The sequence below is a fragment of the Patella vulgata genome, chromosome 1 (genome assembly GCF_932274485.2).
Source record: "Patella vulgata chromosome 1, xgPatVulg1.2, whole genome shotgun sequence".
Lineage (NCBI taxonomy): Eukaryota > Metazoa > Mollusca > Gastropoda > Patellidae > Patella > Patella vulgata.
In genome coordinates, this window is record NC_065879.2 from 12,705,801 (window position 1) to 12,720,391 (window position 14,591).

The window sequence follows — 14,591 nt, forward strand, 5'->3', positions numbered from 1 at the left end:
CTGCTAATAGTAAATCAGGCACTACTGATGAAAACATTAGTTATATTTATCTTATTTACGTTATAACTTGAGTTCCGTAGTTTATTTTGAGTCTATCTATCTCTCTATCTGGCTCTGTATTTATTTACACAGCGATTAGACAATATGACATCAATGAGTGAATGGTTATGACACATTTTATCACATGGTGCTAAGATGTATGTTATCGATGATTTCACCTGCAGTAGCTACAAAATAAAACACAGTGTAAATAATATAATTCAATGATAACGGTTGTCGTATACGAGACAGGGTGTGCTTGAACTTACGTGCCTCATTATTTTGTTTTCTAAAGTTGACATTCGGTTGTAGCTCATGCTAGCTTTACTGTTGGCTTTATGGGACTGTGTCTGACTCGTGCCTTATAAAACGTCTTTTTAATGGACCAGACTGTCGTGAGCCAGTGCTGTACTCCATCGATTGTCTTCACAGAACACATACAAGCATTACAGAGATGGGCCGAGAAGAAGTCTGCGGCTGGGGTAGGATCAGGGCCCCTATAAGTATACATACATTCATATTACATTAATATGTGCTTTTGTGACCATTTTTGTCTATTTCAAGGTTTAACAAAATAGAGCCATACACCCTTTAATAAAGATCCTGGCGTGATTGTGTTAGACCTAGGTATCATTTGGCGCCACCAAGCGTTTGGCCCACACTCCGCGAGTGGGTTTGCAGAGTCCGTTAAATTTACAGACTTGTTGTAATTAAGTGACATTATTCAAATAAGAGTGAATTGAATTACAAGGGGATGACTTAAGCCACCCTGACACTTTCACGATTTTCGTTCCTGCAATGTCGCGTACTTCGGCGTGTCAATGATTAAAGTCTTCAGGAACGTGTGCGAGGAGTGTGGGAAGAGTGCGGGCGTGCGTGTCATGCCGTAGCGAGAATTTTAAAATTTTAAAAACTTCGGCACGCACCCATGTTCGTGCCATGTGCGTGCGACTTGCGTGAACCATGCGTTAATACAAACTCGACTCGAACACGGTGCGTATCAATGCGTGCGAGTGCGTGAACAGTACTTAACCTATGCGCATTGCGTAGACAGTGTGTAATTTATTCGTGTACAATGCACAAACACGACGGCGCAAACACGGACTCACGCGAAATGGCACGCCTTGTGATGACAAAAATCGTACAAGTTTGAGGGTGGCATTAGTATTAACTAAACACACTAAATAAAATTCAACAGTTTTTTCACTAAGATGAGTTGCGTAAGTTGTTTGGCTTGTTTGAACCCAAGCAAAGCGTTTGATATTTAAAGGCTCAATACCACTCTTGTTGTAACTGAATAATATGTCCCAATCTTTATTCTGGTCAACAAATTGTACTATTTTACAATATTCCAATTAATTGATGATACAAATTTCATCTTAACACACCTTATTTAAAAATTTTGAAAAATTCAACATAATGGTTTGAAACGTCTAACGTAAACCTTTTCAAATGAAACTTCGATTTAAAAATATTTTCGAACCCTCTGGACAAGTAAAATAGGATGTAATGGATAATTTACACAACAGGTAGGACACTTAAACATCTAGTACTTAGATAGAGATATTATTTATTTTCTGGAGCTTTCAAGCCAGCAAGAGTGTTATTGTCCCTTTAATGTAATGCTTCAAGATCACGTAGACCTCTGACCGTTCCTATTCGTCTCTATTGAGTTGCAATATGAAAATACCGCTCTTAACCACCGCAGTTCTAGGGCACCCTTCTATTGTTTACCGCGATTCTTCTTTTTTCGCCAAAAGGAATCATTTTGCGATTAAAAAAACATGCGATCTGCTCATGTTCGAGTCTCGTAATGGCGGTTATGTTCTTTTAATCGTATGAGCGGGACCGACCAATGGAGATATTTGACCTACTCAGAATGAGACAGTCCCAGCGTTTGCCAACTCGGACGATTTAGTATTGCTGTAGGGCAATGACAGACCTTATGATACAGCGCGCCAGTGCTAACAATGGGGCCATCCAACCCCCGGGGGTCATGAGGAACAGTTTGATAATAATCTGTGCTTGTAATGAAGGTAGGTACTGAAATATACATTTAAGGTGGATTGGGCGTGACCGACCAACTGCGACCTCTGACCTACACAAACGTGGGTTAATCACTCAAATGGACTACACAGAAAGATTTATATTGTCACAGGAGATCCTAAGGAACAGGTTTCGGGGATGTACTAGAGATGTCTTACAAAACCACCAAGTTTTGCTGTAATTTAAAAATCGCCACCTTGTGGTGTCCCCAAATAGATATCTACTAATTCCAGTCCTCAAACTTGTTTGTACTCGATCGAGATGTTAATTAAATATTTGCTAGTTCCCAGACTATGACAATGGAACACCGTGCAGACTGGAAACTCCCAAGGAACTTTCTCGGATAAGAAGAAATGATGGACAAGAAAACCTAGTTGAATTTATGTTATTGATAGTGATAAGTTATAGTTCATGGGTCATTTTAAGTTATTAATAGTGATATCATCATATATATACATGATATATAAACCTAAACTATAATTATCAATACGTCAGTAAATATAGATAAAACAGTATTAACTTTCATTAACAGAGACTTTGAAGGGGTGTTCGTGCTCAATGTCAATATCCTTACGACCCGATTCGTAGATATATCGTAGATATTCTTGAAGTTCGTAAGTGATCCTTATTTGGTTCTTACACGTTCGTAACAGAATTCGGCATATTCGTAAGCAATCAGACATATTCGTTACTCATTCGTAATGCTAGGTTCCCACTGTCGTGGGATGCGTTACGATAGGATTGGCCCTATCCGGTACGTGAAGATACGTTTCGATACGACCAACACGATTAATTACCACGACTGACCTCAATATATAAGACCTGATAGGATCACTACGATTGCTCTACGATTAAAACCACGATTTCAATCTTAGAGTGAATCGTGATAGCGGGAACCTAGCATCACTGACTCGCTACAATTCGCAGATGATTCTTTCATTTCGCACCTTTATCGTAACCCTTTGATATTCGGCATTTTTTTCACCCAATTACCGTGACGCTTTCGTAAACTATTCGTAACTGTTTCGTATAACTACTCCCGATTCTCTTTTATTGCCGAATAGCAGGATTTCGATTAATTTTGATTCGCCACTATTCGGGGCGATTCGTGGCATTCGTAACCAACGTGAAAGCGGGGCATAAAGATGTGTCACTAATATAACTATAACTAAATCTGAAATGGGTGCTTCGGGTGCACGGTTTAATTTGGCCCGTGGGGGACTACCGCTCTAGGGGGGGGGGGGGCTTCTATTGGATATCCTGTTTATAATTTGTGCACAAATTTAGCATGTGACAATCTTACAAGTTCAGAAAGTAATGACTTAAATTAATCAAAAATGACGTATAACAAAGAATAACAAGTACGATCGTACTTCTCTGTCCATGTTGTTGGATGACATTCAAAAATCAAATTCAAAGAAGGTCCATGCCAATTTTTATATCAATCGGACTTGAATTGAATGAGCCTTAGGCTTTTTCGAAGAGCCTCACCCCAACAAGAAGAAGAAAAACAAGATGAGTAGCGGTTAGCGACCAGTGTTCCTGGTCCAAAAACTGCCCCCAAAACTCCTTGAGAAACATTAACTTCGATAGGGGCCCTGATCCTACAACACCCGCAGATCTCGACTAGCCCTGGGGTGCTTGTATGTGTTATGGGAAGGCAGTCGATACTGGCTCACGACAATCAGATCCAGACCCAGTCCCGTAAAGCCAACAGTAAAGCCAGCATAAGCTACGACAGATTGTCAACTTTATATAAAACAAAAACAAAGAAATGAGCCACGTAAGATCAAGCACACCCTTTCTCGTATACGACAACCGGCACCACTGAATTATATTATTTACTCTGTGTTTTATTTGGTCGATACTGAAATGAAATGAAATGAAATGAAATGGGGTTTAACGATTTCCTCGATACATGTGACCATCTCTTTAAAAATCACTGATGACGTATATCTTATTCTTAGCATCATGTGATAATATACGTCATTGATGTCATATTGCCTAATCGCTGTGTAAATAAATACAGAGCAAGATACAGAGATAGATAGACTCAAAATAAACTACGGACCTCAAGTTATAACGTAAATAAGGTAAATAATTTAATGTTTTCATCAGTAGTGCTTGATTTACTATTAGCAGTGCCATATTTACCCATTTTTGTCTTGAACATTTCTTACAAGCATAGCAGCAATCTGAAACATCATTTATCATCCTCGGCTTTGCTCAATTGTGACTGCTGCCTCTCGTGGTGATGGACGGGGATTGGGAGAGGCCTCGTAGGTAGAATAACCCAGAACCTCTCTTTATCTAATTCCGGCACTGGTTTTCAATTACTTAAAACGTCGAGAATGAAACTTATTTCAATAAATGTGTTGTTTACACAATAAAAGTCATATGACCTATTGACCTATGTCTGCGGATAGCGTGAATGGATCACAAGACTAAGAGATACGACCATTGTGGTTATTGCTGTGCTCTATTCTATTCAAATTCAATCTAATTTTTTTCAAATAGTCCTAATCATTTAATTTAGTATTTTCTTTAAATTTCAAAGAGAGCCCTCACATGGGGGTAAGTGTGTGTGTGTGTGGTGGGCGGAGGGGCTGAGGGAGCAACACTTCTTGGGGCGGCAAATTTGAGGTATCCTTTGAATATTTATGAACTAGCCTGGGATAGCAAATCACCGGTTTTCGTTTCCCCTAAACCTGTGTAAATCAGTTCAGGAAATAGAGAGGATATAATTATGATTTTCCCAAGATATATTATAGGGTTTTTCGATTAAATGGAGAGTTGAAGTGAAAATAAACATAAAAAATTTACACATAAGTTGATTTAATAAATAGTTATTTAGATAAAGTGTTAAAAGTATATAAATTGTATTTTAAAATTTCTTTAATTATAAAAAAATCAACTGAGCGCAGGCGCTGAATAAAGCAGTTGCAGTATGTAAGAGGAGGGGGGAGGCCAATTAGGCTTGTGGGGGCCCTGATTTCAAATAGTCCCATCATTCGATGTAGTATTTTCTTTAAATTTCAAATATTCCTCATCAGTTCTATTTTCTCTTTTCAGAATGACGCAGATAACAACAAAGAAAACCAAACCGTCTCCCGAGGTATCCACGAAGACAAAAAATTCGAAAACGACAAAAAAAGATTCCGGCTATTGTGGTTCTTTTGCTAAATTGTTTGTGTTCGTATTGGTATGTTCATTAGCCAGTTCAAGTTATACAATACGCAATTACAATTACAGCGATTCTAAATTACTTTACAAGACAGACCAATACGTTATAAGCCATTGGTTTAGTTCTTTTTCAACCTTACTCTGCAAAAGCTATGAATTAAACACGTTCTACAATGCTGACGCTTTCCTTGTGAATGGAGAAGCAAGAAGCAGTCAGAAATGGCGGGAAGTCATAACTTTGACTGAGCGTGACGTCATAAAGGAGAACGATTATGCATACCATGCCTCCCATTTAATTCACGGGTCGTCAATTCATGTCAAAGGATGTAGCATTCTCGAAATGTTGCCAAAAGCCGAAGTTTTGGTCATCAAAGGCAACAGTAATTGGGAAAGTTGGAAAACCGGAAATTGTCCGATTACATGCGTGGCAAAATCCATCGACATCAAAGCGCAAGAGACATGCAACTTTATGGAAATCTTTGATCTCGAATACGATGTGACGTCAGACGACAATTATTACGTAGTAATAACAAAGAAAGCGGACAGTGGCGACCAGTCAACATTTATTTACAGTCAACTAAAACTCAACAAAACAGTTTATGATTTGTCGCAGACTGTCAGACATTGTCATCAACAGCAATCGTGCGTTCTCCCTCTCGACTTCGGCAAACAGCAAGAAATCATTGTCAGAATAGAAAACGACCAATCATCTAGTCACCTAGGCTCTGTTCGGACACAATGCCAATTACGAACAATCATGTTGGTTGGCGTTTTCGCAATTCTACCTGCTTCCTTAATTCTATTGGCGGGTCTTTGCTGTTGTATGTGTTACACTATGGGAAAACGGGAGGCCAAAATTAATAGAAAGTTGCAGATAACCAAAGCATTGGTTAACAACGACAAAGAGAAGTTGCCGCCGTCTTATGACTCTATCACCAAAATACAAGCTTCCGATTCAATAGCTTAAATATTCGGACATAAAACAAACCGACGATGAAGCTTACATCTTATTTGACTAATTTTAATTATAAGACTATTCTAATATTAAAATAAAGCTAAAATTATTTATTTTAAAATAGACAAAATGAAGTATCAAATCTCTAATATTGTAGACTCATTTCATCATTAACCCCAGTTAAAGAGCGTAAAGCTCTAACTCAATATGATTCAGCACCTTTAATATTTTTTAAATATTCTGTAGATTCCTTAAACTAAAGGGCGTTGGGTGGCCTAATGGTTAGCACGTGCGCGTTGTATCATAAGGTCTGTCATTAAGTCAACTGGCGTGCTTTCGATTCCCCGGTAGGCTACGTGACAAGGAGTAGGTCGCCTGTCCAACCTCGTGGGTTTTCTCCTCCGGTTTTCTCCCACTGCTAAAGACCCCTACGCGCAAGCGAATTATTGAAATAAAATTGAATCCTTATGTTAATAGCCTCGAAATGACCTAGCTTGTGTCGAGTGGCGCTAAACCCCATCTCTCTCTCTCTCTCTCTCTCTCTCTCTCTTAAACTCAAAAATATAGCAGTTCAAATACATTATAGCCTACGGACAAAGATAGTGATTATTTCCCCTGATTTTATGATATATTTATAGCAATGCCTTCTTATTTGTCCACAGATCATTGATGATTTCCCCATTGACTTTAATGTTAATTCTCCTCACTTTGACAGGCTCTAACTTTTTCCCAAATTTTCGTAGGGTAGAACGCTTTCTATCACAGATGGAGAGACATGTGTCTCAAAAGCACGTATGGGATTCATCATGGAAAACTTGAGATACACAAACTGGAAGTAGAGAGAAATGAACATGAAATTTCCCGCCCTAAAACTACCTCTTGCCTCTCGTTGGCTTCCGCCTCAAAATCATGAATATTCACCAAAATCTGGCAGAAAATGGATATTCAAACTCTTTTCTTTAATTTTACACCAGAAAGTCAACAAAAAGATCGCAATGCAAAAGGGGGAAAGGGGGAGAAAGACTAAAAATAGCGCTGGGCCTGGTTTCGTTCGTGGTTGACGGCGTAGGAATAATTGGTGTGCTGTGTCCATTTACCCCCCCCCCCCACCGCCCACTTTATCTTTTATCTTTTACCCCATAATGATGAACGTGGCTGTGGATAATGGATGTACAAATCAATATTTTGCAGTAGAGGTAGCCATTTTTACCCCACCCCACGCCTACTTTATTTTTCCCAGAGTTATTTCCCCTAATGATGAAAGCGGCTGTGGATAATGGATGTACAAATGATTTGCCGTAAAGGTCGCCAATTTTAATGCCGTGGAATAAAAATTACAGGTTCATACATATAATATAATACAGCAGATAGATAAACAGGTCTATCAAATTGTCATTATTCATCCTTAAATGCCAAACAAAGAATAGGAGTTTCAACATCTCGTCAATCGGAGGTTCAAAATTTCGTTTTACTGGTCTTTACTACCCTTGGATCTTGAAGAGCTGTTATTTTACCCGGGTTCTGGTTGATGTGAGGGATTAGCCAATGACACGGCCTATTCTTTGCGTGGGTATACCACTAGAAACATCAACGCTTATTGGTTAATCAAATGTCTGAAGTCATATACATGTATATATAGTGTCAACAGTCTCGCGTGTGACCCCTGACGTGACCTATTACAATCGGTCAGATCTTCATGTAGTGGAGGTTATCGAAAATATAAAACAACGAAACGAAATATAGATCTGTATGTTAATCAGATTGAACATCTCATCAACCCAAATACTTTGGGTCTAAAATCTTGTGATAATCCCAGACAGTAGCATTTCAACTTATTCTAACCATCAACGGCTCCGGACTCTTTTATGTAGTCTACCCGCCAATGTGTGCATCGGCGAATACACGCTCGTCGGGAGCAATATCCACATTCTCAACATTTCCACTGAATTCCCTGATTTCCCCAGTGATCAATGCACTTTTAAAGTAGCCAAGTCTCTAACTCAATATCATCCAAAGTCTTCAACATTTAAAACACGAATTATTTGTCAATGTAAATCAACATTTATGTTGTGATCTTACCGGGAGAAGATGGGCTTCTGATATCCAATATTTAAGACAAAATAAACATTTTACCATTGGTACGCCAATCGTGTACCATAATGCGTTTCAGTCCCATTTGTAACAAGGGACTCGAAGAACGAGACTAGATCTTTCCAAAAGTCATGTCAAACGGCGACCACATATTCTTCGAATTGCCTCGCAACCGAAGTGAAAGTCGGTGATATCATGGTGATCCGTTCGAATAGTGTCAAAATGCTAGGAGTTACTTTGATCAAAATGTAACCCTTAAATCTCGTACCTCCCTCAAATCCCGACATGCAGCCCTAGCAATATTTAATCTTTGGAAATTGAGACCGTTTCTAACCAAGCTAGCCTGCCTCAAACTAGTAAATGCTCTAGTGTTCTCGAATGTTGATTATTGTAACTGTCTGTATATCAATCTATCTCACGGTCTCTGCCTTGCTTCTTCTTCCAAGAGTTCAAGACATGGCCAACAAAATGATACTTGGTGTATCTAAGTACTCAAGCTCAACTGCTGCACCCAAAGAACTCCACATACTACAGGTAAAAGTACGAGCTGAACTCAAGCTCCTTTTCGTGGTCTACAAGTGCCTGAACAATCTAGCTCCTGACTATTTAAAAAATCTTATTTCATACCACTTACATAGACGTTCAACACGTTTAGCTACTACTCATCTCCTTCATGTTCCATTTACTAAACCACGAGCCTTCGCTGACAGGGCCTACAGTGTGGCTGGCCCTAAACTATGAAATGATCTCTCAGATCCTGTAAAGTCATCTTTAACATTAGACAAATTTAAACAATCATTAAAACACATCTTTATAAGCGTGCATTCTCGGAATAAATCAAACTCTGCCATTGTCCCATATTATGTACTGTACTTGTTATGTTCTTTATTAAAATATTTGTGTGTTTTGTAAAGCACCATGAATGCTGATGTGCAGCAGTAGCGAACACTATACCTAAGTCCGATCTTGGTTCGCCTTAGAACCCAGATCGTACCAAGATTTTATAAACGTAAACTTATACAATACATAATAAAGCTATTCTCTATTTGGTCTCAGGTGGCCACGGTGGTTCAGAGAGTAGGGTGTTGGCCCGCTAACCTGGAGGTCCAATGCTCGATCCCAGCGTTGGCCGATAAAGTTCATCGGGATTCTCCCTTGTCAGTGGTGTAGGGCGGATGGCCTAGCACGTAAAAGAACAGTTGGAATTCGAAATAAGAGTGGGCCATATATAACGCCGCTGTCTGGGCAAAATTTCCCTCGTAGCATGCTGCATGACTAACCCCCGTCTTCATTAGCCAGTAGGAACAGAAAAATAGGACGTTAAACCCCATTTCATTTCATTTTATTTCTACTGGTCTATCCCCTATACCAAGATTGTTTCTAACGAGTGTGGATTAATCTCGGTCTTTCAGTACAACTAGATAATTCTTTCCTTGTCAGTTTTGGAGTTGCCAAAGCTGACAATGTGGAATATGGCTTCGAACAATGGGTTCCCTAGCTAAACATTCGAATTACACGGCCTGTGAGCCCTAGACTAATGGCCTACTATGCATGCCTATTGGTAAATCCATCCCAGTGTGTCCCTTCTATCCTTTCGACTACCCCGTATTATGAGAGAAATGTTATACTTGACATTATTATATTTAGGTTATTATATAGCATATTATATTTGGGTTATTATACAGCATATTATATAGCACATTATATTTAGGTTATTATATAGCATATTTTATTTAGGTTATTATATAGCATATTATATTTAGGTTATTATATAGCATATTATATTTATGTTATGTAGCATATTATATTTAGGTTGTTATATTTGGGTTATTATATAGCACATTATATTTGGGTTATTATATAGCATATTTTATTTAGGTTATTATATAGCATATTATATTTAGGTTATTATATAGCATTTTATATTTATGTTATGTAGCATATTATATTTAGGTTGTTATATTTGGGTTATTATATAGCACATTATATTTAGGTTATTATATAGCATATTTTATTTAGGTTATTATATAGTATATTATATTTAGGTTATTATATAGCATATTATATTTATGTTATGTAGCATATTATATTTAGGTTGTTATATTTGGGTTATTATATAGCATATTATATTTAGGTTGTTATTTAGGTTAGTATATTGAATAATAGAATAGTACATAATACAGAATATTATATTTAGTATGTTTAAAATAATATTATTTTTAGGGTATTATGTAGAATATTATGTTATGGTTACAAATATTGTATGTAATAATCTTAGTACCGGTATTTAAATATAGACAAATTTCATAATTTGCCGAAGCCTATTAAAGTACTTAAATCTATATATAAAATCAAAGATGTCCGTCGATGTGTTCGCATCACGCTTCAATGGATGTAAATATTACGAAATTCAAGAAACTAATTATGTTAATATATGTATAGATATGTTTAAACTAGATTGCAAAATACCTGATCTGTTTACTGTTTGTGTAAATATCTATTTAATGTCGAAATATTGGATTTAGAACATCTGACATCTTAAACAGGCATTATTCAAGAGCTAAATCTGCCTGCTGCGTCTTTCTTTAGGCCTTAAATGTTATACACTTACCAAGACCATAATCAACTCTCGATGCCATCGGATACTCTAGATTTTCAATAGATTTAAATACGTTTTGCGGTTGATGATTTAACGTAAAACTGGATGATCGAGACTTCGATTATTATCGTAATAAAAGTAGCAATATCAATCGAGGCTACACAGTAATTGTGTCGGCGATAACTCGGTTCAGATCGAGTCAAGTAATTTGACTGAAATTTTCAACATATTCCCTTTTCATTATCTATTTTTTAAACTTTTATAGCGAGAACTGTCAGTACTTTATTTAATCCTACATGTCCCTTAGGCTTAAATCTGTTTTACAAAGTTTATAATGCGAATGGTCAGGCTAAATCTATTTCTTAAGGCCACCTCCAGCTAGAGTTCGTCAAGGTCGTTGAAATGTAAATAAGCTTAGGGCACGTGATTAATTGTTGACGAGATTATGGGTTAGGGTCGTTTGGGTAAGGGTTCTGGGTTAGGGTTGGGGTTAGCGCTAGCCCTGTTTACATCTCGTAACCTTTGACCAAATCTGTGGCCAAACGAATATTTACTGCTGATCAGTTTGTTGCGTCAACTGTTTGTTGTTCTTTAATCGAGTAAAGTTCAAGGTCGTGAATGTCAAGCACGCCAACGTAGAGCCCCGTTATTACACAATCCCTTCGAAAAGGGCAGAGCTATAAATAACTCGACTCTTTATTCAAATACAAGAAGAGTCGGAAGACTATTAATAAGGGTAAATTGCATTTTAGTTATCCAACAGTGAACATCTAGTGAAATGTATCTATCCAAGAATTGTCTGTCCAGTGAAAATATTAGCTACATAGTTATTAGTTACATCCAACGCCTTATTTATAGATAGGTCTATAACTGTAAGGCTCTGGCTACATAATAATTAGTATACATACAGTATTTTCTATTGTGTACTCTGGCAGATAACCCAGGGCGTATTTGTGTTGCGTCAACTGGGGAATCGTTATTAACGAAGGATTTAAAAACTATGGACAATAACAAACAATTTGATCCAGTGGTTGAACAGCCATATACACCCGGGTCACTAACCGTCAACAACAGAGATGAGGAAAAGGGTGTCGAGTCTTATTCTATCGACCCCTATATAAAAAACACCAGCCAGAACAAAAACCTTGAGGCCAATACCATATTACCCTATTTAGTCCGAAGAAGGAATTCGGAGGAACTGCTGCCGAGACCCTGGAAGAGTGTCAATCAACTTATCATTGTCTCCTATATCAGTGTAGTGCTTTGTTGTTTTCTCGGTGTTGTTGCGAATCATTTCGCATGGAGAGCTAAAAAGACTAAAAATGAAAACAGATACCATGAGACAAAGAAATTTGGAAAATGGTCTGTGATTTTCATGTATTTGGCATTTGCTGGTTTTCTTACCATGTGTATTTATATCCCTATCATTATCTTAAATGAATATGGTTATTTGTGAAATGGGTGGAAATGATTGGAGGCCTAGTAGTACGTACATGTACACATAATGATATTTTTTTACGATTTCAAATTGGATATTTTAATTATGTTCTTTGAATGTATTAAATAAAAGAGAAATACAAATGTAGCTCAGTGATATAAATTATGTGATATGTATAGCGTTTCTATTGCTGAATTTTATTATAGCAATCACATAAGTTTAACGTGCTTGTTACACATCCCCCGTAGCAATGATCTCTGTGTTAAAATTATATTTGGGATATATTTAACGAGCTCTATCACATATTTTATAATGACTGACACCAATATTGTCCTTTAATATTATTATAGCAGTTATTTTTAGATATCAAATTGGATATTATAATACATCACGTTTATTAAATGACATATTTTTGTAATTGTTTTTTGTACTTTTCATACTCATGTTTTCAACATATACAATGTAATTGTGAATTTAAACTATTATTAGTTTTATACTAAGAGTTGCATAATTCTTAATAAAATATTAATAAAACCATGAGTGTTTAATACCAGGCTTGGAACCGTACAAATTCTGTCAACAAATTCTGTCAACTCAATATCATCCAAAATCTTCGACATTGAAAACACGATTTATTTGTCAATTCAAATCAACATTGATGTTGTGATCTTACCGGGAAAAGATGGGCTTCTGATATCCAATATTTATGACAAAATAAACATTTTACAATTGGTACATGAATCGTGTACCATAATGCGTTTTAGCACTATTTGTAATAAGGGACTCGAAAAACGAGGCTAGGCATATATTCCATGCCCAATAAATACTATCGGCGTAGACTGGAATAACCAGACGCTAGAGATTGAAATACTGGCGTATTTCGCCGAACCTAACTGATTAAAAATTACGGTAAAACAGAAACGATTGAATGTAAATCAATTTATATACATTCATATTACATAATTGTATGCGTTGCGACCCATTTGTGTCAATTTCTAGGTCCCAAATATTAGTGACTTAGCTCCTTTAAGTATTTATTGTGTGATAAACCATGGACCTTATAATCCATGTATAATAAGGTCCATGAATAAACAAACTCTCTATCATATCATATACACTGTATGTTTTTAGAATTATGACACCCAGGTAGTTTAGATAACAATAACATGTAGGCTACTGTCAAATAAAATGTATGTGTGAAAAAGTAGGACACTACGACAATAACCTTTATACCATGGAAAACACTGGACACCGTCCAATAATATTATAGCCTACTAATAAGATATGTACACTTCCTTTGCATTTAGTAATTAAGTATATACATCCACATGAAGATACGGGCAAATAAAAAACATCCTGAGAGTATCCCCTACCAGGACACTGTTTTTATTTGCATTAATTTATGTTATATTGTAAATGGGGGGTTGAATGGCCGAATGGTTAGCAAGTGTGAGCTGTATCATAAGGCCATCCAACCCCCCATTTACAAATATAACATAAATTAATGCAAATAAAAACAGTGTCCTGGTAGCAGTGGGAGGAAACAGGAGGACCCAGAGAAAACCCACGAAGTTGGACAGGCGACCCTACTCCTTGTCACGTACAACCGGGGAATCGAAACCATGCCAGTTGTCTCAATGACAGACCTATGATACAGCGCGCGCATGCTAACCATTCGGCCATCCAACCCCCCGCTAAACATATAATTTATAACATGACAATGTTTATAATAACACAACTTTATGGATTTACTACTTCTTAGTTTATTACATGCATTGTTTCAATACTCTTACAGGTATGTAATAAACTAAGAAGTGGTAAATCCATAAAGTTGTGTTATTATGAATATTGTACCTCTACTTCTAAATGTCATTCAAGAAATAATGACAATGTTTGTTTCCTTCATAGCATCCATAATAATGTAATAAGCATGGTCAATTCCATCATAATTAAATACTGCTCCAAATAAATACCATCATTCATTGCTTTGTGAAGTCGAGTTATTATGAAGTTAATACAGACTTGATAAGTTCAACACTTTTCTTGGCAAGTATCAGGAACAAACCCACACATGAACAATCTGTTTTAAGCCATATAAAACATATATTCTGGTTCTCAGAAAATCCTGCTTCACTTAGAAAGGGTCGCATAACCCGTTTTTATTTTAAAATATAAAAAAATAAAAAGTCTCATTGATTATTGCATGTAAAAATTTTACCCTGATTACAGGAGAGAGAGAG

General features: G+C 36.8%; 1 protein-coding gene across 3 annotated transcripts; it reads left to right on the forward strand.

Annotated features, from left to right (window-relative positions):
- Nucleotides 1-4,053: 4,053 nt before the first annotated feature.
- On the forward strand, nt 4,054-6,387 carry LOC126808652 (uncharacterized). 3 transcript variants are annotated; one of them, XM_050533560.2, is made up of 2 exons: nt 4,054-4,178; nt 5,158-6,387. In XM_050533560.2, the coding sequence occupies exon 2, from the start codon at nt 5,159-5,161 to the stop codon at nt 6,233-6,235; it is 1,077 nt and encodes a 358-aa protein (XP_050389517.1). In that variant the 5' UTR covers nt 4,054-4,178; nt 5,158; the 3' UTR covers nt 6,236-6,387. The 3 variants fall into 3 exon arrangements, with proteins under 3 accessions (XP_050389517.1, XP_050389516.1, XP_050389518.1); XM_050533559.2 differs by lacking the exon at nt 4,054-4,178 and adding an exon at nt 4,237-4,368; XM_050533561.2 differs by lacking the exon at nt 4,054-4,178 and adding an exon at nt 4,288-4,364.
- The last annotated feature ends 8,204 nt before the right edge of the window (nt 6,388-14,591 follow it).